The following is a 25617-nucleotide window of genomic DNA, read 5'->3' as shown; positions in this document are numbered from 1 at the left end:
TGGTAGAAGGGGAGAGTGTCATCGTGGATGTGCAGATGATGAATATGGAGCAACTGTGTGATGCTGTCGTGTCAGTATGAATCAAAGTTTTAAAAACTTTGTTGAATCTGTGCCATGAAGAATTAGTGCAGTTCTAAAAGAAAAAGGAGCTCAATCAAGATAGCAGCAAGATTTCTTAATGAAGTGACCGATGAGTGTACAACACAAATATATGACGCTCTTGCCCGGACACAGGAAAGCGGTCCTATTTAATGTGGTTGATAAATTATATAAAATGTCTAATTAGAGGACTGATTGCTTACACAGTAATTTCTGCAAGGAATTCAGTGGAAATGACACATATGGATATGATTAAGACCCTAGGGTCCAATAAAAAATCCTCAGAAGCTTTTTCATATAAGTGGAGCACTTTATTTACATCAACAGGTTTTGAACCACAGGTTTTTTAAGTGCCTGCTTCACTTTGTTTGTGCAATGTATGACTGAGCACGACTGCAGCCATGATACCGTGATACTAATGAGTATTTGTTTTTGTGTAGTTAGAAAGACTTTAAACATTTAGATTTATTGTTGCAATAGAATATTTTTGCCTATGGCAAAACTGAATTCAAAGTAACTGAGGTTAAAAAAAGAAGAAGAAAGAAATAGAAAAGCTCAGAACTTTTATTTGTGTCTGAATGACAAAGTCCTTCAGCGAAAGATGAATTGTTCTCCATGCATTTCATGTTCTGTACAAAATGAAAGCGTTAACATTCTAGATCAAGTTTAAGAGATGCTAATACCAGGTTTCAGCAACTATGGACAGAGTTAGCTGGGTGATGCCTACTGCTAACTGCTAGAGTCATTTGAAAATAAATAAAGCTATCAATAAAGCATTATCAATTTATCAAATTAACCACCGACAAATTGAATAAAAGTGTTAAAAATATTTTCCATTTAAAATTAAAACAAAAAGAAAACGAAACCAATTGTTCTGCATGTGATGAGTCTGTAGGGGTGTTTCTTCTGTCTCATCAAGCCACTGATGAGCTGTTGGCACTGTAATTTAATTCAGTTCAGTTTAATTTATAATCTGACCTAATCACGACAACAATCGCCTCAATGTACTTACAATAATGCAGAGAAAACCCCAGCAATCAGACAACGCCTTATGAGTAAGCGCTCAGCAACAGTGGGAAGAAAAAACTTCCTTTTAACAGGAAGAAGCCTCCAGCAGAACCAGGCTCAGGGAGGCCATCTGCTGCGACCAGTTGGGGGTGAGGGGTGGGAGACAGGTGAAAGACAGAGATTAATAATAAGTAATAATTAAAATCTAGAGAGTGAATCTAGAGAGAACACATAGTGAGTAAAAAAAAGGTGACTGAAGAAGAACCATTGCATCATGGGAAGTCACCAGCAGCATAGGCCTGTTGCAGTGTAACTAAGAGTGGATTGAGGGTCAACTTATCCAGTCCTAACTATAAGATTTATCAAAAAAAAAAAAAAAGTTGTAAGACCAATCTTAAAAGCAGAGGGTGTCTGTCTCCCAATTACAAACTCACAGAGAGAACTGGTTTCACAGAAGGAACTAAATGCTGATGGCTCTGCTTCCCATTCAACTTTTAAATACCTTACGAACCACAAATAAGCCAGCAGTCTGAGAGCGAAGTGCTCTATTGGATTACTATGAGGTCTTTAGGATGAGACGGGGTTTGATTATTTACTCTAATTTTAGAGATTCTGCACAAATGCAAGAATATATATATGTATATTTGTCTAATGTGCACACTGAAGAAGATATCCTGGTCAAAAACAAGTCCACCTGGTTAGACACCATGTTTCTAGGATTTTTACAATAACCTCAGTTTTGTCTGAATTTAGTGGTCATCCCAGTCATTATGTCTAATAAGTAATAGCTTAAATTTTGCATGTGTCATCTGGCTGCACGGATAGCTAAAGCTGGGTTTCATTTTCATAGCAATGACAACATACGTTGTGTTTTGTGGCATATGGTAAACAAAACTGCCCAAGGGAAAATGTCTAATGCAAATAGTTTTTCCTAGCAACGAGCAACCAATTCTGTGGAACTCTGTGGAGCAAATAAACTGTAGTGTTTGACAAACAGGAAGGCTGACTGACATGTTTGACAGGAGATAATAGTTAAAACTTTATGGCACTTACTTTGGAATGAACAAGTTTCATAATGTCTTGTGGCAAACACTACATGCTCATATATGTTCACATTTAATGTGGTGATGTCACTCATTACATTAAAGGGAGCAGCGATGCTAAATAATTAAAAACACACGCATCTTTAAATTTGCTCTTGTGAATGTCTGTCACTGTAACACAAGTCATCCTAAGAGTAACAGGCAACAAATATCTGCAAGCTACAACGCCCTAAAACGTTAGTTCACACCCTGACCACAAACGTAAACTAAAGCTTCAAACATGTTACTGTAAGCCATCTGACACTGTGTTTCGTTTTCTTAAAGAGCATGCATTTCAGTGACAAAGAGATTTCATGTGAGAGATACAGAAGAGTAATTCTAACAAGATAATCGAGCAAAACCTATTCCACATAATGAATAGATTAAAAAGTATGATTCATTTTCCGATGGCTGCTTCCAGCTGGATGATGCACCATGTCACAAAGCTATTATATACCACATTAAACATTTTCTTTTAATGTCTCTTGCATTAAATAAGGAATGGACAAAGGTCTGTACACAATTCAGCATACAAATAAGCTCCAGATTACTTTCTTTTTTTTCTTTTAATGTTTAAGCCAAAGTTTTATCCACATGAGGATGAAACATTTAGCTTTATTGTTAGATTTGTGTAGATTTTTTTGCCTGTTTCTTTTATGTCTTAATGGGAAAAAAATATCATTTTTTCAATGAGGAACATCTAATGAGGCAGTTACAACAAATTATGTGTATACATGTGCTAGGGTGGGACAGAGTTTTGGGTGGTGGGTGGAGTGCTAATCAGATTAAAAATTAACTCAAGCTATATAAAATTTGAGAAAGAGAAATCCTGCTGTCTTAAAAGACAGGCTTCAACGTGACATGGCGCTGCTCTGATGCGAAGGGAAAAGCTGGAGTGATTGTTGGTTTATACATAAAGATCAGCTCAGGGTAAGATTTTTTACACTTTTGGTTCGTTACATGAGTCTTTACATGGCTGACTGCATGAATTAAATTATAATGTGGGATTATGTGATAACACAATACTCCATGGCTATTTTATTCCATTTTGACTTAAATCATAAGCAATTAGGTCAAAATGTATCACTTGATGCACTATAGTTATCTGATTATTTAAAACTTGCTATATTATTCCTTAATTATTCATATTTCTAGCAGCCAGTTGAGATGGGATGAGGTGAGAATAGATAAATATAAGTATAGGTAAAAAGCAATGGAGTGATAGCAAATAAAAATAATTGTCATACTATATGCACAAAATATGGCATACCTACACATCACAGCTGCAGGAGCTGCTCAGACATTGAAATCCATGCCATGAAGCTCCTAGCACAGTTTTTGTGTTGATGCCAGAAGAAGTTTGTAGCCTTTCAGCTCACCTTTTTCCACCTCAGGACTCAGCGACTCGTCATCGCAACTTGGTTGCAGCTGGGATAGGCTGCAGACTATCACAAAGAGCTAACACAAAGAGCCAGACAACTATTTGCACTCATACCTACAGGCATATAGAATTACCAGTAATTCCATGTCGCTGGACTGCGGGAGTGAGTGCTAACAGTGGCACTCACCCATTCCATCATAAATATTTGTAAAGGTGGACTGCGTGGCTACGTATTTGACTTTCGTCTTTGAATACAACTGAATTCAAAGATTAAGAGGTGTGGCACAATACTTCATCTACATGGTGTTTGCTCAGTCAATAAGCACCTTTCAAGTTTTTATGAACAGCATAATGTTTCAAAGGTTAAGCTCCTCCTTAGACTTCTGAAAAGAGAGAAAAAAATGTAAACAATAAAATAGGAACTGCTCATGTTGGCTAATAGACAAGTATTTGACGTTTATTTGACAGAGATTGACAATAGACAATGCCATCCTCCTATCACTTATCTGGGTTTGTGTTGCGTGGGCAGCAGTTCGAGCAGAGAGTCTTAAGCCATCTGAGAAATATGATCTCTCCAGCCAGTCATTGGTCTGCCCTGAGCCTAGGCAGACAATAGACAATGTTGTGTATTGTCCATATCCAGCTGACGTGGTTATTAGTTCAAAAGGTGTTAGAGGAAGCACTGAAACAGTAGTGTTTACTCTGCATTCTGTTATGAACACACTAGAGAAAGTTCACTGTAAGCTTGGGTTTCAGCTGTAACATACAAAATTCAAGAGGAATGCTCATGAAATTCTGGAAGAATGTCTTGCTGTTAACAGCACGAGATCTACAAAGTCATTTGAAGCACAATAAAAGGGAACAAGTGAATTATTTTATGAAGAAATGGCTGTGGTCATGGACAGCAGAATAGATTAATAGATTACATAATTCACACGAAAGTTAATGGACTTTATATAATGATGGTGATGCCACAGAGGCAAATTGAAGCTTTACCAAACCAGTATTAGGCCTTTAGAGACTCTGACATAATATTTAAGGCTAATCAGTGGGCAGATATTTGCTATGCATCTAAAACCACGTTTTATCTATCCATGAACCAAGATGACACACACCAGTTAGTTAAACTGCATGAGTGTCTTTAAAGACATAAAGACCTGGATGATATCTGATTTCCTGCTTCTATATTCAAATCAAACTGAGGTTATTGCACTCAGCCATAAAAATCTGACATCCAGCCAGATGCTTATTCTGGATGGCAACATCCTGTCCCAGAGTGATACTGAAAAAAACTAGTTCCTGCATTTGTTACTTCGAGACTGGACTACTGTAATTCATCATTATCAGGATGTCTAAAAACTCCCTGAAAAGCCTTCAGTGGATCCAAAATGCTGCAGCAAGAGTACTGATAGGGACTAGAAAGGAAGAGCATATTTCTCCTATACTAGCTTCTCAAATCAAATCAAATCAAATCACTTTTATTGTCACATCACATGTGCAGGTACATTGGTACAGTACATGTGAGTGAAATTCTTGTGTGCGAGCTTCACAAGCAACAGAGTTGTGCAAAATACAATAATGTAAACAAGCAAAATACAAGAATGGCTACATCTGAAACTAATAAATATATGCTTGATTCCCAGTGAAATCCTGAATTGAATGTTTAATCCTTCTCCTTATATGTAACGTCTTGAATAATCAGGCCTCATTAAGACCTCACAGTACCATGTCACTTTGAATCAAGCTCTTCACTCTCAGACTGCTGGCTTACTTGTGGTTCCTAGAGTGTTCTGAAGTAGAATTGGAGGCAGAGCCTTCCATTTTTAGGCCTCTCTTCAGTGGAACCAGCTTCCAATTTGTATTCAGGATACAGACACCCTCTCTGCTTTTAAGATTAGGCTTAAAACTTTCCTTTTGGATAAATCTTATAGTTAGGGCTGTATCAGGTGACCCTAAATCCATCCTAAGTTATGTAGCAATAGGCTTAGGATGCTACATATTAAATGTTTATATTTGAGCCAAATGCAAAAATAGATGTGCTTTAAACCAAATACTCAAAAACTCATATTTTAAGACACTCTGGGGTCAACAATAATTTGATATGCATCATTCATACAACTATATGAAAATGAATGCCACAGTTCTGCACAAGGCAGATGAGTACCACTAAGATAAACTGGTGCCTTAAAGAAGCAGTATTTAACTATACTCAAACAGCTTTGCTGCATCGTTGTAAACTGAAGTTACACAACAGATCGCTAAGTGTTGTGGAGGACAGTTCAACAGAGAACAAAGAACACCTTAACCACAGATACATGGAGACGCCTCCCATCTGATTCCCTAATGTGTAAATTCACTTGTAGCTTACTTATGCCTTTTGTTTTTCTTTTTACCTTTAATCCAGTGATTCACAGTTCAGTGAAGAGATTGAGGAAACACATTTTTCACTGGTTGCATTGAGTATCTTCATTTTACTGACTGTGAGGTGCTGTTGTGAAGAAAAGGCCTACAATCCACTGAAAGAGGTATGACTAAGTCAAATGAGATGCACTCACATTTCCACGCAGAACTTCGCAGCCACTTCAGCAAATGTATTAAATAAGAAGTTGAAAAAATAACAACACTGAGCAAAAGGCTACAGTGGGGCAAAAAAGTATTTAGTCAGCCACCGATTGTGCAAGTTCCCCCACCTAAAATGATGACAGAGGTCAGTAATTTGCACCAGAGGTACACTTCAACTGTGAGAGACAGAATGTGAAAAAAAAATCCATGAATTCACATGGTAGGATTTGTAAAGAATTTATTCGTAAATTCGGGTGGAAAATAAGTATTTGGTCACCTCAAACAAGGAAAATCTCTGGCTCTCACAGACCTGTAACATCTTCTGTAAGAAGCTTTTCTGTCCCCCACTCGTTACCTGTATGAATGGCACCTGTTTGAACTCATCATCTGTATAAAAGACACCTGTCCACAGCCTCAAACAGTCAGACTCCAAACTCCGCCATGGCCAAGACCAAAGAGCTTTCGAAGGACACCAGGAAAAGTATTGTAGACCTGCACCAGACTGGGAAGACTGAATCTACAATAGGCAAGCAGCTTGGTGTGAAAAAATCAACTGTGGGAGCAATCATCAGAAAATGGAAGACATACAAGACCACTGATAATCTCCCTCGATCTGGGGCTCCACGCAAGATCTCATCCCGTGGGGTCAAAATGATCATGAGAACGGTGAGCAAAGATCCCAGAACCACACGGGGGCACCTGGTGAATGACCTGCAGAGAGCTGGGACCAAAGTAACAAAGGTCACCATCAGTAACACACTACAACGGCAAGGAATCAAATCCCGCAGTGCCAGACGTGTTCCGCTGCTAAAGCCAGTGCATGTCCAGGCCCGTCTGAAGTTTGCCAGAGAGCACATGGATGATACAGCAGAGGATTGGGAGAATGTCATGTGGTCAGATGAAACCAAAGTAGAACTTTTTGGTATAAACTCAACTCGTCGTGTTTGGAGGAAGAAGAATACTGAGTTGCATCCCAAGAACACCATACCTACTGTGAAGCATGGGGGTGGAAACATCATGCTATGGGGCTGTTTTTCTGCCAAGGGGACAGGACGACTGACTAATTAAGGACAGAATGAATGGGGCCATGTATCGTGAGATTTTGAGCCAAAACCTCCTTCCATCAGTGAGAACTTTGAAGATGAAACGAGGCTGGGTCTTCCAACATGACAATGATCCAAAACACACCGCCCGGGCAACAAAGGAGTGGCTCCGTAAGAAGCATTTGAAAGTCCTGGAGTGGCCTAGCCAGTCTCCAGACCTCAACCCCATAGAAAATCTGTGGCGGGAGTTGAAAGTCCGTGTTGCTCGGCGACAGCCCCAAAACATCACTGCTCTCGAGAAGATCTGCATGGAGGAATGGGCCAAAATACCAGCTACTGTGTGTGCAAACCTGGTAAAGACCTATAGTAAACGTTTGACCTCTGTTATTGCCAACAAAGGTTATGTTACAAAGTATTGAGTTGTATTTTTGTTATTGACCAAGTACTTATTTTCCACCCTGATTTACGAATAAATTCTTTACAAATCCTACCATGTGGATTCATGGATTTTTTTTTATTTTTTATTTTTTTCACATTCTGTCTCTCACAGTTGAAGTGTACCTCTGGTGCAAATTACTGACCTCTGTCGTCATTTTAGGTGGGGGAACTTGCACAATCGGTGGCTGACTAAATACTTTTTTGCCCCACTGTAACTCTTTTTCCCTGTCCCCCAAGGCTGGATCGGACCGTGATTTGAAGAGATTTTGATGACATCGGGGTTATGACAGCTTTCTGGGTCTGATGGGACGGAGAAATGCTGCTCTGACAAACAGTATGCCAAGAATTTTGCTCCACTTTTCCTAAGAATGAAACTCATTTAACCTGTAGTTGTTTTAACATAAAAAGCAGCTGAATTTGGTGTTAAACAAGTTTTCATCATTGTGCTTTACTGAATGCAATATTTTTCTTTTGCAGGGGACACTGATCACAGCCTTGCTGATCTGTTGGGGTGGAGAACAAGTGAGTGCCTTTGGAATCAGTAGAACAGTTCTCACTAGAAGGAAGATGCGCTGATAAATGAATTAGATGCATTTTCTTAAATCTCAGGTCACTTTTAAGCAACTTCGGAAGCACTTGTTAGTTAGGTTTAGACTCCAAAAACAACATGGTTAGGCATAGGTGTTAAAACAGTAACAGTAAACCACACTTGTTGATGGATGAGCTGGGAGCAACTGCTCGCTCTCAATCAAGAGGCAGCATTACACTCTCTACAGCCTCTCCTGATTTTTTTTTTTTCACGCCTATCACAAGAGCTCAGGCTGAGATTGTGAAAAGGTGTGGATCTGTCAAGTCTGGTATTCCATGGCAAGTGACAAATCTAGTTCCAGGAAGCAGTGAGCAGTGTTTCTTGGTCAGTGTACATAGCTTGAAGGCACTTTACTTTTCTTTGCAACAGGTATGACTAGTCTGCGTGAAAACAGGTATGCAGAAAAGAGGAGGCGGTTTCACTGATGATGGAAGGCATAGGTAAGAAACCCGCTCACTTGAGAAAAAAGAAATACAAGAAAGAAAGTTATGTATCGCTTTTGTGGAAATGTTTTGACTCCATTTTGGATTTTTTTTTTTTCCCCCCTCAGGATGGAACGCTTTGTTTAATGGACACATGACACATACTTGTATTATGAACCCTCATGGTGAAACTTCGGCTTTTCCATCGCGCTGTAAACCCTCAGGGCTACTGTGGACAATGACCATCCGCCCATCAAATATTATTCAGTCATAGTAACCCTGGATTAATGTTCCTCTGCTGTGATGAGAAAAATGCTCTGTGCAAATACATGTAAACAAAATCAAGATATAAAATAAAATATGCTTTTATTTATAGTGATTAAATTACCATTTCACTAAAAACAATCCTGCACACTGATTATATCATGTGTGCTCACACATTAAAATGAACTCATATCCACACTGAAGTGTATCGACTCAATTAAGATTTCTATTCCAATATAAATACGTTCCAAATATAAATATAGCACTGTACACCATTCCCTTTAAGAAAACTCTGAAATGAGAAGATTGTCAAGGACCATTAGAAATGATGCGGCTGATATCAAATGTGAACGTGAGCAGCCAAAAGAAAGATGAGAAGAAAAAAACATGCTCTGGTGAACATGCATGTGTTCGTGCACATACTACAGAAACCAAGTGTAAACACAAAGTTATATTTGAAAATATCAACCTCATACATTTTTAACCTTGAAGAAAATGTGGTCATAAAAAGAAAAAGAAAAAAAAATGGCCACCGTTCCATGAAAACCTTTAGTCACTCTGCAGATATGTGCCAAATTCCTCCTTCTTCTTTCAGCATTTAAGCTCACCTTTGGTGATTACTGCATCTACCACAGGTTTAATGTCTGGTTAGAAACTAGCAAAAGAGCTGTTATTAATTTTATTTTTTACATGTGCAAAGTGTGCCAACTTCAAATGAGGCCTGACTGGCAAAGACTTTCAAAATAACACCACCTTTGTCAAACTTAAAAAAACCAAAAAAGACATTCACTGACTTGAATGAAGCTCAAACACATTACAACAGATGTTCAGTAAAATAAAACAGCCATCTGAATCAACACTCTCTTCACGCTCATGTCACAGTGCTAAGTCAAGTGTGCAGCTAATGGCTGGCTCATACAATCTCAATTTACAAGGCACAAGCTAATGACTCCACTGTAGGAAGATGCAGGAAACTGTGTGCAGCACGTTACACAGAAAGGTAACAATGTGCTGTGGGTCGGTTGATTAAGATCATTTTTCATTCCAGAGAAGACAAAAGAAGTTTGACTAACCTGTTCTTCATCCAACTGACTTCCCAGAAAATCTTTGCTGACTAAACAAAGTCCTCTTTAACAAAAGAAAGAAAGAAAGAAAAAGACCCACAAGCGCCACACAATTAGCCCGATCACATATAACAGCTGAAAAGGCTCATCAGCCTTCACTGTGGTCTTGTGTGAAATCTTTGGCGGCATTGTAGAAATTTAGATTCCTTTTAAAGCATAACAGTCACCTCACTATTGAGGAGTATGCAATCAAAATATTTTCCTAAAATACATTTAGTAACGTATGATATCGGTTATATCAAATATTAATACAATCAGTTGCCAGTTTATTAGGTACACCTAGGAGCACATGTAATAAATTATTCTTTCTACACTAATTTCAGACATGTTTTATGTGTAGTTTGAACATTGCACAGCTGGATGTGTTAATTAAACAGAGAAAACTTCAGGATGGATTCTGTTTCAGCTCTTGTCTACCTAATAATCTGGCAACTGAGATCATTTTTAATAGCTGTTACTGTTTAATTAAGGCTGAATGTGTGATAAAAAAATTTATTTTGCCAGATTTTGAGAGTGTATACATATATATACACATATATGTGTGTATATATATATATATATATATATATATATACATACATACATATACACACACACATCCATATACACATCCATGGGATTATTGATAGAGAATAAAAGATTGACCTATTCATCACTTTTTTAAAACCTTTTTTTTCCACTGTTACTTTGAAAAATAGGAGATCCACTTTGATTAGCCTATTTACTTTTTAGGAAAACAGCAGTTTTTCACCAATTCTGATGTCTGGTTTACCAAGAGATGCAGACTAATGGGTACATAAATATTATTAGTTAACTGTAACTACTTCACTTAAGTAAACCTTTTAGACTTATGCAACGTCTTGGTTTAAAACATGTCTTCAAAGAAGGAACTTGTCAAAACACAAAATAACCAAAAATAAAAAGTAAAGAGATGCTACCCTTGTATTTTATGTGAAAAGGCTTTTAAGCACAATCCTAAACGCTAGTGTTTGGGAGGCATCAAACTCTCGTAAACAACAATATGATCTGACATAAACCAGGTTTCAGGCACATAGCTATAAGTGTGAACTGAAGCCTAACAACTCCAGCAAGCCTTAAAGAGTGTTAGAACAAGTTTTACTGGGACTTTGTGGTAAGAAATGAAAGAACAGAAAAGTCACTTTTTTAAAAATGCACTGGAAATACTGGTTTACTTTGTTTTCAGAACAACAGAAAGGTGAGTCCTGTTATGGAACAATCTGTGAAAACACCTGACAAAACTGACATACAGAGCCACAGGTCACCTTTTAGCATGGGGCACACCCAGTCTTGCTGTCAAAGTTCACTAGCAGTCTAAGTGGACAAAGTTTTTATACTTCACTTTGATTATCAGAATGGATACCCAAACACTCAACACCCCAAATCCACCGCATATCCTAATGATCAGTACCCTCAACACTGCTACAAAGTCCTACTGTTATTTGCCCTCTGCAGCAGCAGGACCATCTTTACCATCTACAGGAGGGGGATCTTCATTCTGTCTCTTGTCAGTTCTGGATAGGTCTGGATGGACTAGTTTTTGTTCCAGCTTTTTGTCTTTTTTCCCAGCATCCCACGATTCAAACTTATTTATACTGTAGCCAGGTGGGGTGGGAGGCTGATAGCGATATCTGTAGCCAAAGGCACGCAGGTGATAAGTGTAATATTCCATTAAATACATCCCTACAGCATCCACGTAATGGAAAGATATTGACATGTCCGAGCAGCAGTTAGGACCCTGAAAAAAAAAAACAAGATATGGTTATTAATACACATGGAGGAATGTTTGTTTTGTAAACAAAAGAAAATGTCAATGTGAATGGGTGGAGTACAAAAGAAGACTAATGGTCTTGCGTCAGACTATTTATTCATGCTTGATAAATCCAGAAATGAATGCAAGACTCCATCAGTTTGGTTAAACAGTAGGGCTGTAACAAAACTGCAGTACCCAGCCCACAGTCTTGTTGCGATATCACCATTTTGTGGGTCTAAACACCATGTGTATAAATGCTAATTGACAGTGACAATGTTGGTAACACGCATTATGTTCAAGATGCTCATGCAGATTATGATTTAACCAGGTGTAGCTGTGCTAGTTAATGACTGATTAAAGAATGCTAGTCTGGTTAAACATATAATGTTAAAACTGGATCTATTGCGGATTTTATTCTTGGACTCTACTAGAGTAGCTTTGCAAGATACAAAATTTTGAATTAGTTCAACCACTCTCTTATATTAGCTGCTCTTCCAGTAAGCTCACTTTATTGAGACTGGCTGCACCTCACAAGCAAGAGAGTGCAGTCCAAAGCTTCAGCGTTTGGCTAATAGAGATTAAGCATATAATGCTAACCTCAATATTAAAGAATCCATATTAGCTTCCACCACTTTGCACGCATGCCAGAAAGAAAAAACAACAAGCATAACAGGTCCACTTTAAACATTGTTCTAGTATGGAGTGAAGTGGAAATGCATCCAAATATTGGATTTTATTTTGCAGGTGAGAATTCAGTTAAAATATTAATAGTGTTCAGCTTTCTTTAAACCTCTTTAATAGTGATGTCAAGAGTAAACACAATGTCAACGGTGTTTGCCACACTTGCCTCTGAGATGGGGTAGTAGCAGTAGCTCCAATACCAGAAGCTCTTTGGAAATTTGGCAGTGAGGTGCTGCTCAAGGACAAAGGGGTGAAATGTCTCCCTATGAAAAGAGTCTCTGGAGTCTCCAGCCAGCACCCCAACTTTCTCCATGCACTGCCCCATTGCCAGGTCCTCTACGGAGGTAGTATGAGTACACTGTTTGCTTTTAAAACCTTCAACAAATCTTCGCAAAGCCTCTTTGCTCAGTACGTAGCCTGCACCACCACTCATGTAGCCCTGCTTAGTGTAGGGCTTGAATCGTCTGCCGAAGTAAATAGGTTCCTCAGGAGTGTGGTTTGCAAGAATCCAGCGCAGGTTGTCCACTATGACGTAGGTGTCGTCATCTGCCTTGAGGAACCAATCTGCCTCATCTGCATAATGCTCATAAGCATAATGGTAGGCCCGAATTGTTTTCCAGTACAGCTGATCCCGACCCTCCTTTGTACCTAATCCCACTGTGGGAAAGTCGGGGTCATCCACAGAGCTCATGAAGACAACAATATTGCAATGGCGACTCCAAGTGTACTTCGCATGTCGAGTCTTTGTCTCCAGGTTTTTGGGTCCAGTCATCACCCAGCAAAGAATACGCACCTTTTTGTACAATTCATCAGCCATGCGGCTATCCTCACCTGGTAAGGACACAGAGACGTTATTATCATTTCACTGACTGAAACAAAGATAAGTCCAACTGTTTCAGGAACCTCCTACAACTACTGATGGTCCTGGAGGGTAAACTAATGGAAAGATGTTTTGCTCACATGTTATTGTTGTTGACTGTGCTTCCAGGTTCGCAAATAATCAATGCAGAAAAAAAGACAAGATTTCACATTTAATTTGCTGATGGCAACTTGAACTTGGAAATACTGAGACTAGTTATGGTTGGTAATAATTCTGTCACAAAAAAGCAGTGCAGATCAGTGCAGTGCAACAGCTATTTAGATAAACAGTTTGGGCAAGTTACCAGTAATGAATTACTTCACCTTAATTTCACATCAAATCTGAGTACTAAAGGTATATTTGCACATACATAAGATACCAGATTACTGGAAAAGTGGGGATCAATCAGGTAATAACATGCTTTCATGCACTACAACACCCCATGAAGTGTACGGACCCCTGCAACATTTTACTATAGCATACAAAATCTGTCTGCCTGTGAGATCCTCCAACATAATCAGGACTTGAGCAACCAAAATTGGCATAGTACACAGGTACTGCACATATTAACCCGATTAAATTCATGAATATTATGAAATGCTTGGCAACCACCTACCAACGGGTAAAAGAATCCATTTCAGCATTTATGCACCTATATTATTTTATAAAAGTGTTATACAATTGATTGGTCTGATAAGCAGTGTAAGGTGATCAAACCCTCTCGTCTGAAAGATTCAAAAAATTTATTTAACTTTCTTTCCAGTTTTATCTGTGATCTTCTTTAATAGGTGTCATGGATGCTTTGAATATTTCATTTCACTCTTATGAGTGATTCTGTGTGTATTCACTTTTGTCTTTGCAGGGAGAACAAAAAGCTCTAGTAACTAATACTCATGACTCAGTACGGTGATATGCACCTTTATTCACAGCTTAAGTGAAACTGTTACTAAAATGGTTCTACTTATCAGCGGTCTGCTAGAAATCTGCTGACTTAAACAAATTACAGAGACATGAGAGGTTTTTGTTCCCCTGTCCTGGATTACAGAAATCAGCTTCCAATTCTCACTAACACAGTTGGACTCTTCCCTTCAATGTATGCTAATACACTCGTTTCCCTGTGCTTTGTGTTCCTGAGCTTTCACATCTTTCTTCTTCCTTGTGGATTCCAGTCAAGACCTGGCGACTGCTGAGCTTCCTGAGGGTGTAGTCAATCATCTCCACTTTATCCTCATGATTATATGACTATTGATTTCTTGTTTGTTCTTGTCCACAGTTCTCACTTGGTAATGTTCAAATCTTGATTGGTTATAAGGGATTTATACTTCTTTGCTAAATCTACGCCATAAGCACACTGTAACCACAAACCTCTTTGAAATCCTAGATTGTGTCCTGACGTGCACGTCCCTGGAAATGTAAACACACAGCTGCCCGTAAAGCCCACTTTTGACTACATTATTGCATCATGGGTTTTACATAGATTCCTATCATACAGAAAGTACTCAGGTATAACAGGAAAGGCTACTTAGCAGTTATAAACAAGACTTGAGAGAGTTATGGCTGCAATAAACGAAAACAGCTGCAATCTAAAACAAATGTAACTTGGCTCTGTTAATCGTCAAACACAGAGCACATTTTTGTTAATCAAAATAAAAAATATTGAAAAATAAAAAATGGATTACTGCAGACATTTCAGTTAAATAAGGCAACAAGGTGACTCCGAACCTGTGCTCTAAGTAAGTGAATATGTACAATCTTCAAGGATATAACTATGTAGCTCGTGGTCACGTGCAAGAGATAAAGTTTTATAAACCGGACTCAACCCTTTTCTTTGTTGAGAACATATGTCCTAAAAGTCTGAAGATAAATAGAATCACGTCCTCACTTGGCCTGAAGATAAAATATTGTTCTGGTTTAAGACAAAACATTTCACCCCTTTAAAACATTGAAAGGTTTTTACCTATATTTGTAGCTACTGAAGCAGTCCATGGCTTTCTATGCTTCACTACCTATACATATAATGTACAAACTTGCCTAGCAGAAAGTGAGACTACTATGGTATAAAAGGGACTACAATGAAGAAGTGAAATTTAAAAAGGAAGTTTTCATTTATGCTGTAAGTGTAGCTGACCAAAGTCCAAAGCTGAATACCGTAAATTATTAATTTATCAGAAGATTCAAAGTCTGAAACACACAGATTGGTGTTTAATTAAGGCATTAAAGAGGCACATGCTGTGATACCTATGTGATGAGGGTGCTCGAGGTTGAAAAGTGCAGACCCCTCTTTCTTCCACATTTTCTTTTCCTCCTCGAGCTGTTGCTGGTAGTCCTGAATTCTAGCCAAGGTGGTGACTTGATGCATTGGCAGAGTCTTCTCAAACCAAAGCTGCCGCAGAAACACGTACAGCGTAAAAGTTCCCACCACAAAGCCCGCATAAAATGAGATTCTGGGTCCGAGGGTCTTCATGGTGGACCGGATATCCTCACGGGCAGAGACTTAACTTGGCAGCAGCTGCGTACGAGAGCAAAGGAAGCATGGACCTAAGTTTCACTACAGTCTCGAGCTGTAGACGTGTTGACTATGAGCGTGATTACAAGTGTTTGTCACTCCCTGTTAAAGGTGTGGTTTACTCACCAGCTTTAGCCTATCAACCATATCAGCTTTATGACAGCACACAGCTAGTCCATAGGTGTTCAAACACTTCCGCGCATAAAGCGGCGTTTTTCTTCAGGTAGCCCAGCTAGCCACACTTGCTAAGTTAACACGTATGATGGTGGGTGTGGGGGTGGGGTAAAAACCTGCTAAAAGAATATGTATGTTAACCGAGAAAACAAAATTTCCCCGGAAGAAAAATAGAACTAAGTACAGTCACAGTCATAACCAGTTAATCGGTTTCTCCAGTCATGTGTGTTAGGACAGCTGGTGATAGCTAACTAGCTAGTCCGTTATTTTTCCGAGTGCTAACGTTAACTTTCCATCACGTCGCGGTTACACGGAGCAAGAGGAAACTACTAAGCCCACCAACGGGCTGAAAAAAATCCTGACAGGAATAAAGTCAGAGAGTTTAGTGAAACTGTCACGCAGATTACAATAGTATTACTAATATTATACGAAACACGCCAAGAACTACATCTAACTTGTCTGCCGCTTCCTTCCGTCTAAAAAAAAGTAACTTCCGGTCAATTTATTCAGAAGAAAAGCGCTGACATGTTTTCACATAAGTTAATATGGAGAGTGGTGTGTTTTCTTTATAAAATAATACGTAATAATATGACTTTTGTTTTCTCAGAAAAAGATGTGAGTTGTGGAATATGTTTGACTGTGAAAGTTGAGCATAAATACAGTTATATAAACAAAGGAAGCAAAGTCTGGTTGCAGTGACAAAGAGAAAATACAAAAAAAAGGACTGACATTTGTTCCGCCTGTGTCAACACACGACTGGATCATGTGTTGACCCCATCACCTCTTCTTTGTCTGTTCACTTCTATGTTTCTTCCTTTTCTAACTAAATTGATTTCGTTAACAGGGGTTTACATATGTGGTAGGATAAAACTTCCAGTGCATAATTACTGTTCTTTAAAGTGTGTTGATATTAAATAAATGAATTAAATAATTATAAGAGTCATGTATCAACAAAATTAAAGCCGAATGTTAATTTATACCTTATTTCAGCTGTTATTTTTGTTACCCAATTTGGGTACAGGACAGGTTTTAAAACTGAATAAAATTTTAAAATTCAGAACAAGCACTGCAGTCAAAAATGTCCAATACACGCATTGTTACAAGCAGCTTTATTGGTATACAGATACATATAAATCAATTAAACACTTCCACTGGTCCTATAGGGATTCACTTAAGAAACACGAGGCACAGACAGAGGTTGTGGCACAGTCTTAAGCACTAATAAAATGACCGCTCACCCTAATTCAGAGATCACACTCTAATACTACTGCACACAATCCCACAAGAAACCCAACTGATCCCAGTGAGCAGACAGGCTGCCACCACGAAGCTCTAAAGCACACAGCAGGACCCAGAGATAAAAATCACTAACGAAATAGGCTAAAAATACCAAGAAAAGAAAAAGTTGTATGTTAAAAATACAAACAATTAAAAACACTGGTGGATAATAATCAATACTTGACAAAAAGGAGATAATTTTGCTTAGCTTTTCTAAAGCATACCTAGTACAGGAAGTGCAACAGGGTTTTGAATTGACCAAACCTCAACATATCCCTTATATAGAGGACTGTGTTGAATCAACTTCATTCATTAAGCAAGGAAAAGGCCTGACACTGTAATTCTCTGTCTATTGCACAGTGTCTGTCCTATATTTATCAGCTGTTTTATTACAGCGATATGGCAGCCTCGCTTCTGTCAGTCTGCCCCAGGGCAGCTGTGTAAAGCGCTTTGGGTGCCTTGAAAGCGCTATATAAATCCAATCTATTATTATTATTATTATTATTATTATTATTACAGGAATAATCAGGAAGATTACAAAAAAATCAAAGAAAAAGTATTGTAGAAGTTGCCAGATGATACATGTTTTTTTTTGTTTTTTTAAGATTGTATGTTTCACTGTCAGCCCCTTTTCATACTGCACACTATGTGTTCTCATTTCAGATTCCACTCTATAATCTTGGTTAACATAGAGAGGTTTCTTATTTCCAGCTAAAATTACAGTGCAAACATATTCTTTAGAGCAGGAGTCTCAAACTTGCACATATTGATGTGAAGAAATATAATACAATTCGGCCCTTGAAGTTGCTTTTATTAGAGAGGATTTGTTTGTTGTTGAGAGCAATGTTAAAATAGGTTCTTTAAAACACCCAAAATTATTTAATATGAAGGCAGAGAGTAAACATGTCTAGGCTGTGTTAGTTAAGTGAGAGTTATTTGTAAAGAAAACAATTTTCACTTGCAGTCAAAAACTAATGTGTACACTTATATATCTGCATTTTTATTTTGTTAAATAAAACAAAAATTATAGCAGAAGTGCTGCCACATGTCTGGCCAGAAAGACAGTATCAGTTAGTTTATTTGGTAGTTCAATGAAAGGCTTCAATTAGTTAAGAGTGAGGAAAGAAAATTGCGTTCACGTTTGCGATTTTGTCTTGTTATACAATATTTGAAATTTAGAAAAAAAAACCACTACATTTTCAGAAAGATTTGTGGGTGTTTTCTTGTTTGTTTCTTTTGCACTACTTGAACACTAAAGTGGCCCTCCAGTGAGATGACAGTGCCAGCAGTGGCCCACAGCTCATTTAAGCTTGAGACCCCTGCTTTAGAGCATATTTGTCTCCCATCTATAATGTACATTCTCTGCACTATCATTAAGTAATTGTTACACGTTTGTCAGACATTCAAACCACAAGAAGTTTTGATTTCTCACCCAAAAAGTGTTTTTTTTATTTATATCTGAACACACTATATATACACATCTAGAAATAGACTAGTGTATGTGAATCTCTTATGCCTGTTGCACACTTTTACTCGTGTCATCATTGTTATCTTTAATTTTGCATATTTGATTTTGGTGTTGTCTGTGAAGGTTCTCAATCATCCAGGTCATAGTAATCTAAGCAGCTTGGAAAGAAAAGCATCTGGACTTTAAGTTTCTTGAAGATGTTTCACCTCTCATTTGAGAAACTTCTTCAGTTCTAAGAGGAACTGGTCGAGTCCCAGATTTTTAAGCCTTTTTGGGAGTGTCCCTAAGAGGATCATTGACCAACTATTGATCGTCTGTCCAATCACATGAACCAAGGTGTGAAAACAGGTATAGGTCACTATCAGTCAAGGTTTCAGGTGTACACATTGTGAGACCTTGCCCTATCCTATCATGTGACTTACTGAGATAAAATGACCCAAAATGTGAGTGGGCGTTAAGACTTCTGAGAAGGGATCTCAAAACTGGATTATAGATAGCAGACCGTTGGTGTCATAGGCACAATGTGTTCACCCGTGAGAGTGTCACCTTGACTTCTGTGATTAGGCAGAGGATCAATACTGGGTCCTTGACCTTCCAAATAAGATTTTTAAACAGTCCAGATGCTTTTCTTTATAAGTTTAGACATAACACCTGATTTGTCAATCCAGGTTTCTATCAATTTTTCATGCTGTACCACAGCGAGCAAAATAGAACTTTATGGCACTAGGATTTTTTTAAAACTTAATTCAACAAAAGATAAGACAAGATAAGACAAACGTTTGCTCTTTTTCATGTGGTACTAATAAAGTGTGAGCTAAGAGCTGTAGCTACCTCAGTAGCACAAAGACATAAAATATATACTGTACAAAATCTTTTCAGAACTTGAACATTAAAGGAATGCAGATGTGCCAGCGTGAGCAAAAAAGAAAAAAGCGACTACTGAGGAAGTTTTTTTCCCCCTTTCCTCCTCATTTTGTATCAAGTACCTTTTTGAATATTTAATTGAGAGCAGAACAACAACATCTTAACTGCTTTATGATTAGAGGGAAATTTGATAGTGTCAGTTTAGTTGAGGAATTCCATCATGAAAATGGGGAAAATGAGTTTTCTTGTGAATATGAAATTTGGTCCAAAAAAAAGAAAAAAAAATAGAATAGTAAAATGATGTATTTACTTTTTTTTGTTTATGACTGAGGTTTACCAGCAAGTGAGGATTGGTAACAGGAGGAGGAGACAAGTTCAACAAATAATATAAATAGATCACGTCAGACACTTGTGAACATGCATTCAAGTGTGAAGAGAACCCGGCACCAAACACGCACAGCACGGAGGAACAGTTCCTCAGAAGGCCATCCACCACCTTCAGCTCTCAGCCTGGACACACACACACACACACACACACACACACACACACACACACACACACACACACACACACACACACACACACACACATTTATTTAAGCAATGCTTGATCAAACATTGCATAAATAATAATGGATTGGATTGATATAGCGCTTTTCAAGGCACCCAAAGCGCTTTACAATGCCACTATTCATTCACTCTCACATTCACACACTGGTGGAGGCAGCTACAGTTGTAGCCACAGCTGCCCTGGGTCAGACTGACAGAAGCGAGGCTGCCATATCGCGCCATCGGCCCCTCTGGCTAACACCAGTAGGCGGTAGGGTAAAGTGTCTTGCCCAAGGACACAACGACCAGGACAGAGAGCCCAGGGATCGAACCGGCGACCTTCCGGTTACAGATGCGCGCGCACACACACACAAAAGATCAAAACACCCAATTAGGGAATCAAATGTAGTTGCTGCGCAACCAGCGAGGCAATGTGCAAGGGCCGCAAACCCAAACAATACCAAAGAACAAATGAAGTAAAACTTAAAACAAGACAACAAGAAAAAAGAAACAAAAAAGAAAAGAAAGATACTGCGAAAAAAAACGGCAGCAGCTCCAACATCTGCAAAATGACAAGTTGCATTTAGTGGAATGCCGCTTTAAATTTGAAGCTGAGTTCACGGGCAGCTTACATATACCTGGCCCGCTAAACTACTTCATTTGGACAAAAGAGGAGAGCTTCCCAACCAAATGCCCGGTGGGCCGATGGTGATTTTTCGTTTTTATGGGCCAATGGGTTTTTTGTTTTTGTTCTTTGTTTTTTTTGGTTTTTTTGGGGGGGGGGGGGGGGGGGGGGGGTGTTCGTTTTTTTCCGTAACGGTATAAACACTGAAAGGTGGTGGATTTGACCGGATGCTGGGAGATGTGTAAAGTAACTCAGTTGTTTGGTGGTGGCTATGGCAGAGCTGCCACAGATTCAGTAACATTAGCAAGTGATGGAGGCCAGCAGATGCAACATGCTGGTAGGTGGATGACGGAAAGGCAGGAGGAGCAGAGACCCAAGGCGGTGAACTGAACTTCAGGTAAGAAGTTATGACCTGCAGTCTGTCTGGGTCAGATATAAACCAAGTTTAGGTGTAGTTTATTTTCGTTATGCTGACTTTTTACAGTCAGTTATAATAACTCCTACTTTGTACTAGCTAGCATGATGGAGTTTATATACAGCTGGGCGGGTGCTATGATGTTAAACTTGTTTTATCTTACTTTATTTGTGAGGTTAGTTATTAGAGTTTCCAACCGTCCCGTAAAAAACGGAATCGTCTGGTATTCAGAGAAAATATTGCACATTTTGTGTTGAGGTGAAAAGGAACACAGTTTGTCCCGGACTTCAGCTACAATGAAAAAGACACAAAGCTGGATTTATTCTGTGTCTTTGCTGCACAGCTGCCTCTTCTTCTCTCATTCTCTCCCCTCCCTCTCCTGTTTCTTATTTCAATCATGAAACTGATCAATGATCAGCTGATCAGTTTTACTCTCCTGTTTGTTTATCGCCCACTTTGCGCCACAAAGAGGAAAACAGCGGATGTCGCGCTAAACAACGGCAGCACGTTTAAGCTTGATCAGCTGTTGTTAGAATTTATTTAATATTAATTTCTAGTATCAGCTGATGTTTGCTGGAGCCACAGCTGTAAAAGCTGCTGGTCATGATATGGTTTGGTTATCTGGTGAGAGGGAAACATGAAGATGAAACCAGGAGATGTCCTTACTGAATCATCAGAGCTGAACAGGTGATGGAGAAACAGGTTTACCTTTTAGGTGACATGGATGAGTTGAAGGGAAGTTATGAACTGTTTCTGAGCGACAAATAACCCCAGGATCCTTTTTTATGTAGCTGACAGCTGGTAACTGTGCAGGGGCGGATCTAGCAAAGTTTTGCCAGGGGCCAGGTAGGGCATTAACACAGAAAGAGGGGCACAAAGACATACTTTTCTTTCTTATTCTCATTTAAAATGTCTTGCTTTTAACAGATAATTATCTGAATCTTACAACAAATGTTTTCATCTGATGTAAAATTTATAGAAATCCATTATTGTACATAGTAATTTTTTTAGGGTCCCATCATAATTTCTTCAGAAGTAGCTAAGTACTGTATATGATGCCAGTATTTTCCCACATTTTCTAGATACTGTATCAGTACTATGTGTAAAATGCCATCAAAAAGTCAATTAAGTTTTATTCTTTCTCACCTGTCTTTCTGTCTCCTTTCACTTTTTGAAGGTTGCCATGTTAGAAAAAATATTTTTGCCCTGCCATGCTGTTTGTTGATGTGGCAAATGAATGGTTTATGAAAATATATCTAAATCTGTCATCAGTAATCAGTAATGATCATGTCTCACCTCTAGTCTTCTCTGTCTTAATTTCAGGTTTTCGCCATGTGTTCTAGATAGTTTAGGAGGTTAACTCGACCAAGCAGTCTACTTTTGGGTACTGTTTAGAATACCAGAATAGGGAGGATGGTGTAGGTTTAAGTTTATTACATTGATACATATATACCAACAAGACAGTGTACATCACTGTGACAACAGCGTTTGTTTTCATTCAAAGGCTTTATGGTTTTTCCTTTAATACCTGGTGAGCCGGTCTCTAGTCAAAATGCCCGGGCAGATTTTTTTGTCCCAGTCCAGCCCTGTTCCCAACCCAGCAGCAACAGGTGACAACATGCCAGTTTAGGCGAACAACGCGATGCATACATCTTCTATTGTACTGTGTTTTCCTAGGGAGGAGTGGTAAATTTCCCACCACAACAGAAAAAAGAGATGCCACAACAAAAGGCCTCTAAGTGGATAGCCAAGTTTGATTAAGCTGACAAAACGTCTACAACTTCTGTGCAAACACACGCACTACGTAAATGAATGCACCTGTTCAAAGCAGCTGACCAAACAGAAAGCGACAACAGACGCTAGGAAATTCAGCGTCCTCATATACACAGCGCCCCTCCTGGCAATAGGTCAGCATGTTGAAAACAGGCATTGAGACCAGGCTTAAACCATCCTACTGCAGACAAGAAATAAATGTAAGTCTTGAATTTTAGAGAGGATATGAAAAGGAATGACATTACAAATACTTGTAGGGAACCTGAAAAATTGCAGAATCCAGTTGACCTATAAAGTGTTGTTTGTTTGTTTTATTGTTTTATTCTCCCAGACAAAACTGAAGAGTAAATTATTAATTTCCTTGTAAATTTTATTTCCGACCTCCAAAGCCAAGGCAGCATAAATTAACCTGGAGTTGCCCTCGGCCTTTCCACCTTAGTCATTAAGACTCTGCCTCTCAGAGGTAGATCCCTTAATAGCCACTGATTGAAACGTTTTGGGAGGCTTTTTCTTTTTCAATTACAAGATGAAAGTTCTAACAGCAGCAATAAAGTTACTAACAAATTCCAATTTATCTAGAGCTTGAAAAATAGTTGCACTCTATGGTATCAAATGGTTTGTAAAAATCTAAAAATAAAAGGAAGGGTAATCGAAGATATCCAAAATTAGCCTTATGTTATTTGTTATATGTTTGTTTTTCACAAAACCTGATTGTGTCTCATCAATAACTAAGTTTAAAATGGACCTTAATCTTTTTTCTTTCTTTCTTTCTAGCAAGAATTTATGCTAGAATTTTATAATCATTATTTATAAAACAAATAGGATGCCAATTGTCAATGATCAAAGATCCTTCTTTTTTGGTATTAGAGAAGTTAGACCCCGAGTTAAAGTTGTTATGAGAAGTCAGTTTTGTAAACTTTCTATATAAACTTGCATTAGAAAGGGAACTAACTCATCAGAGAAGGACTTATAAAATTCAACCAAGAGGCCATCTGTTCCAGGAGATCTATTGGTCTTTTGTGTGTTCTTATTGTATTTTTATTGTTCTAGTGTGTGTGTGTATGTCCATCCCTAGGTCAAGCCGCAGCTGAGGGAGGAGGAGGGGGCTAACTCTAAATCCCAGGCCCTTCTCAACAGTTTTTGACCAATCAGATAGACGCACATTATCCTTATAAATATGTGTACCGCTAAGGTAGGGCATTCCTCTCCTGGGAGTTGACTACAGCAAGCTGCTGCTAACTGTAGTTTTCTAACTGAAGGGAGATCCATGTACATTAATTATTCTTTGAACAGCTTGAGGCAATATATCTGTTTAACTTGAATAGGTCCAGAGCTATCTTTATCCTTGTATGGTCACCTGTAATCCTACACCAGGTCACATAATGTCCCGTAATTCTTGATCAGATGTGGAGATCTGATCTACCTTCAGAGAGTTTAATGGTCATCTGCAATGGTTTGACAAAAACTGAAGCTGATAGCTTTTGACGCTCACGTATGGTCTCCATTGTGTTTTGCTCCATTATGTTTCCTGTTCAAAGCCTATTCCATGTTTTCCAAACACAGATTTCCAGTAGTGCCCATCAGCTCGAGTGTGTCAACGAGCTTGCTCAATATGGCACTGCTAATCACTTTCCTCAGCTGGTTTTTCCTGGGACAGCTTTTCCATGTGCTCCTGTTCCTGCGGTTCAGCTTCCCCCTGCAACTGTTCCAGTTCCCCAGGTAAGGGTCGCTAGGGCTCGACCGTTCTCCAGCCTTTCCCTGCACCCGTACCAGTGCCTCGGGTGAGGGTGGCCGGGGCTCAACTGGTCTTTGCTCATGTTCCTGGGCCAGCTGAGGCTCCGCTCATTCCTGTCTTTACGCAACATTACTCTGCCTCGCCTCTCTCCTTCACTGTACACAACTCCCCCATGCACGGGTGCTGCACGCCCTAAAATCCTTTCATTTTCTCAAAAATCGACAGTGCACCTTATGTATGAATTCTGATTGTGCTTACTGACCGCAAACCGATTTTGTGGTACACGGCACTCAGCAATCTTTAAAAAATTTTTTATTTAGTACGACTTTGGTAAGCTACGAAGCTGCACCGCTGTCACAGTCTGGCAGAGGCAGACTATAGGGAGTGAAGAAGTTGGACCCAAGTGCGTACACGCAAAATAACAAGGCTTACTATTAACTGAAAACGAGCCGTTTATTGAAGGCTGATTTTAGCACCTGTTAAGAGACACAGTCTCAAAGAGGATTTCAAACTCGAGGCTTTCAGTCACGCAGCGGCACTTGGAAACAGAGCAGCTGTGAAATCTGTCTTTGTTATTATGCTCAGCGTCTTTTAGTTTACATTTTGACTGCACAATTGTGAGCTTTTTGTAATGCAAAAAGACAAAAAAAATTTATTTTATTTATGGAGCAATAATTTTTTAATAAATGCTGATAATTTATTTCTGAGTAATTTTTTCATGTACATCTACGCTGTATGTTAGTAAAGTGCCTGTGTGAGATCTGGGACACAGCTTTGACTAAGAATTCTCTTTTTGTTCGTACTTTATGATTTAAAAAAAATATTGAGGTATATATCGTATATCGCCATCCAGCTAAAGAGTATGGAGATATGAATTTTGGGCCATATCGCCCAGCCCTGTGCTATG

The 25617-nt window shown here is 38.8% G+C and overlaps 1 protein-coding gene and 1 long non-coding RNA gene across 4 annotated transcripts; one reads left to right on the top strand and one right to left on the bottom strand.

The window, feature by feature from the left end:
- The first annotated feature begins 2813 nt into the window (after nt 1-2813).
- Nucleotides 2814-9038, top strand: LOC113022558 (uncharacterized). Of its 2 annotated transcripts, XR_003272438.1 has the most exons (5): nt 2814-3119; nt 5975-6095; nt 8091-8135; nt 8572-8642; nt 8753-9038. It is a non-coding gene; the product is annotated as an uncharacterized LOC113022558 (long non-coding RNA). The 2 variants fall into 2 exon arrangements; XR_003272437.1 differs by lacking the exons at nt 2814-3119; nt 5975-6095 and adding an exon at nt 7894-7947.
- Nucleotides 9039-11111: 2073 nt separating this feature from the next.
- c1galt1lb (core 1 synthase, glycoprotein-N-acetylgalactosamine 3-beta-galactosyltransferase 1, like b) lies at nt 11112-16495 on the bottom strand. 2 transcript variants are annotated; one of them, XM_026168060.1, is made up of 4 exons: nt 15956-16495; nt 15562-15832; nt 12631-13295; nt 11112-11768 (listed from the first exon to the last, which is right to left on the bottom strand). In XM_026168060.1, the coding sequence occupies exons 2-4, from the start codon at nt 15785-15787 to the stop codon at nt 11469-11471; spliced, it is 1191 nt and encodes a 396-aa protein (XP_026023845.1). In that variant the 5' UTR covers nt 15788-15832; nt 15956-16495; the 3' UTR covers nt 11112-11468. The 2 variants fall into 2 exon arrangements, with proteins under 2 accessions (XP_026023845.1, XP_026023846.1); XM_026168061.1 differs by lacking the exon at nt 15956-16495 and having other exon boundaries at nt 15562-15948.
- Nucleotides 16496-25617: the final 9122 nt, after the last annotated feature.

The sequence above is a fragment of the Astatotilapia calliptera genome, chromosome 5, assembly GCF_900246225.1.
Source record: "Astatotilapia calliptera chromosome 5, fAstCal1.2, whole genome shotgun sequence".
In the NCBI taxonomy this organism is placed as follows: Eukaryota; Metazoa; Chordata; class Actinopteri; order Cichliformes; family Cichlidae; genus Astatotilapia; species Astatotilapia calliptera.
This window is presented reverse-complemented; position numbering and strand designations above follow the sequence as displayed.

Coding starts and splice junctions, on each gene's coding strand:
- c1galt1lb (XM_026168060.1), bottom strand. CDS start 15,787: ATGAAGACCCTCGGACCCAGAATCTCATTTTATGCGGGCTTTGTGGTG. Junction 13,296..15,561: donor CGAGCACCCTCATCACATAG/GTATCACAGCAT, acceptor TGTCCTTACCAG/GTGAGGATAGCCGCATGGCT. Junction 11,769..12,630: donor GCTACTACCCCATCTCAGAG/GCAAGTGTGGCA, acceptor TTTTTTTTTCAG/GGTCCTAACTGCTGCTCGGA.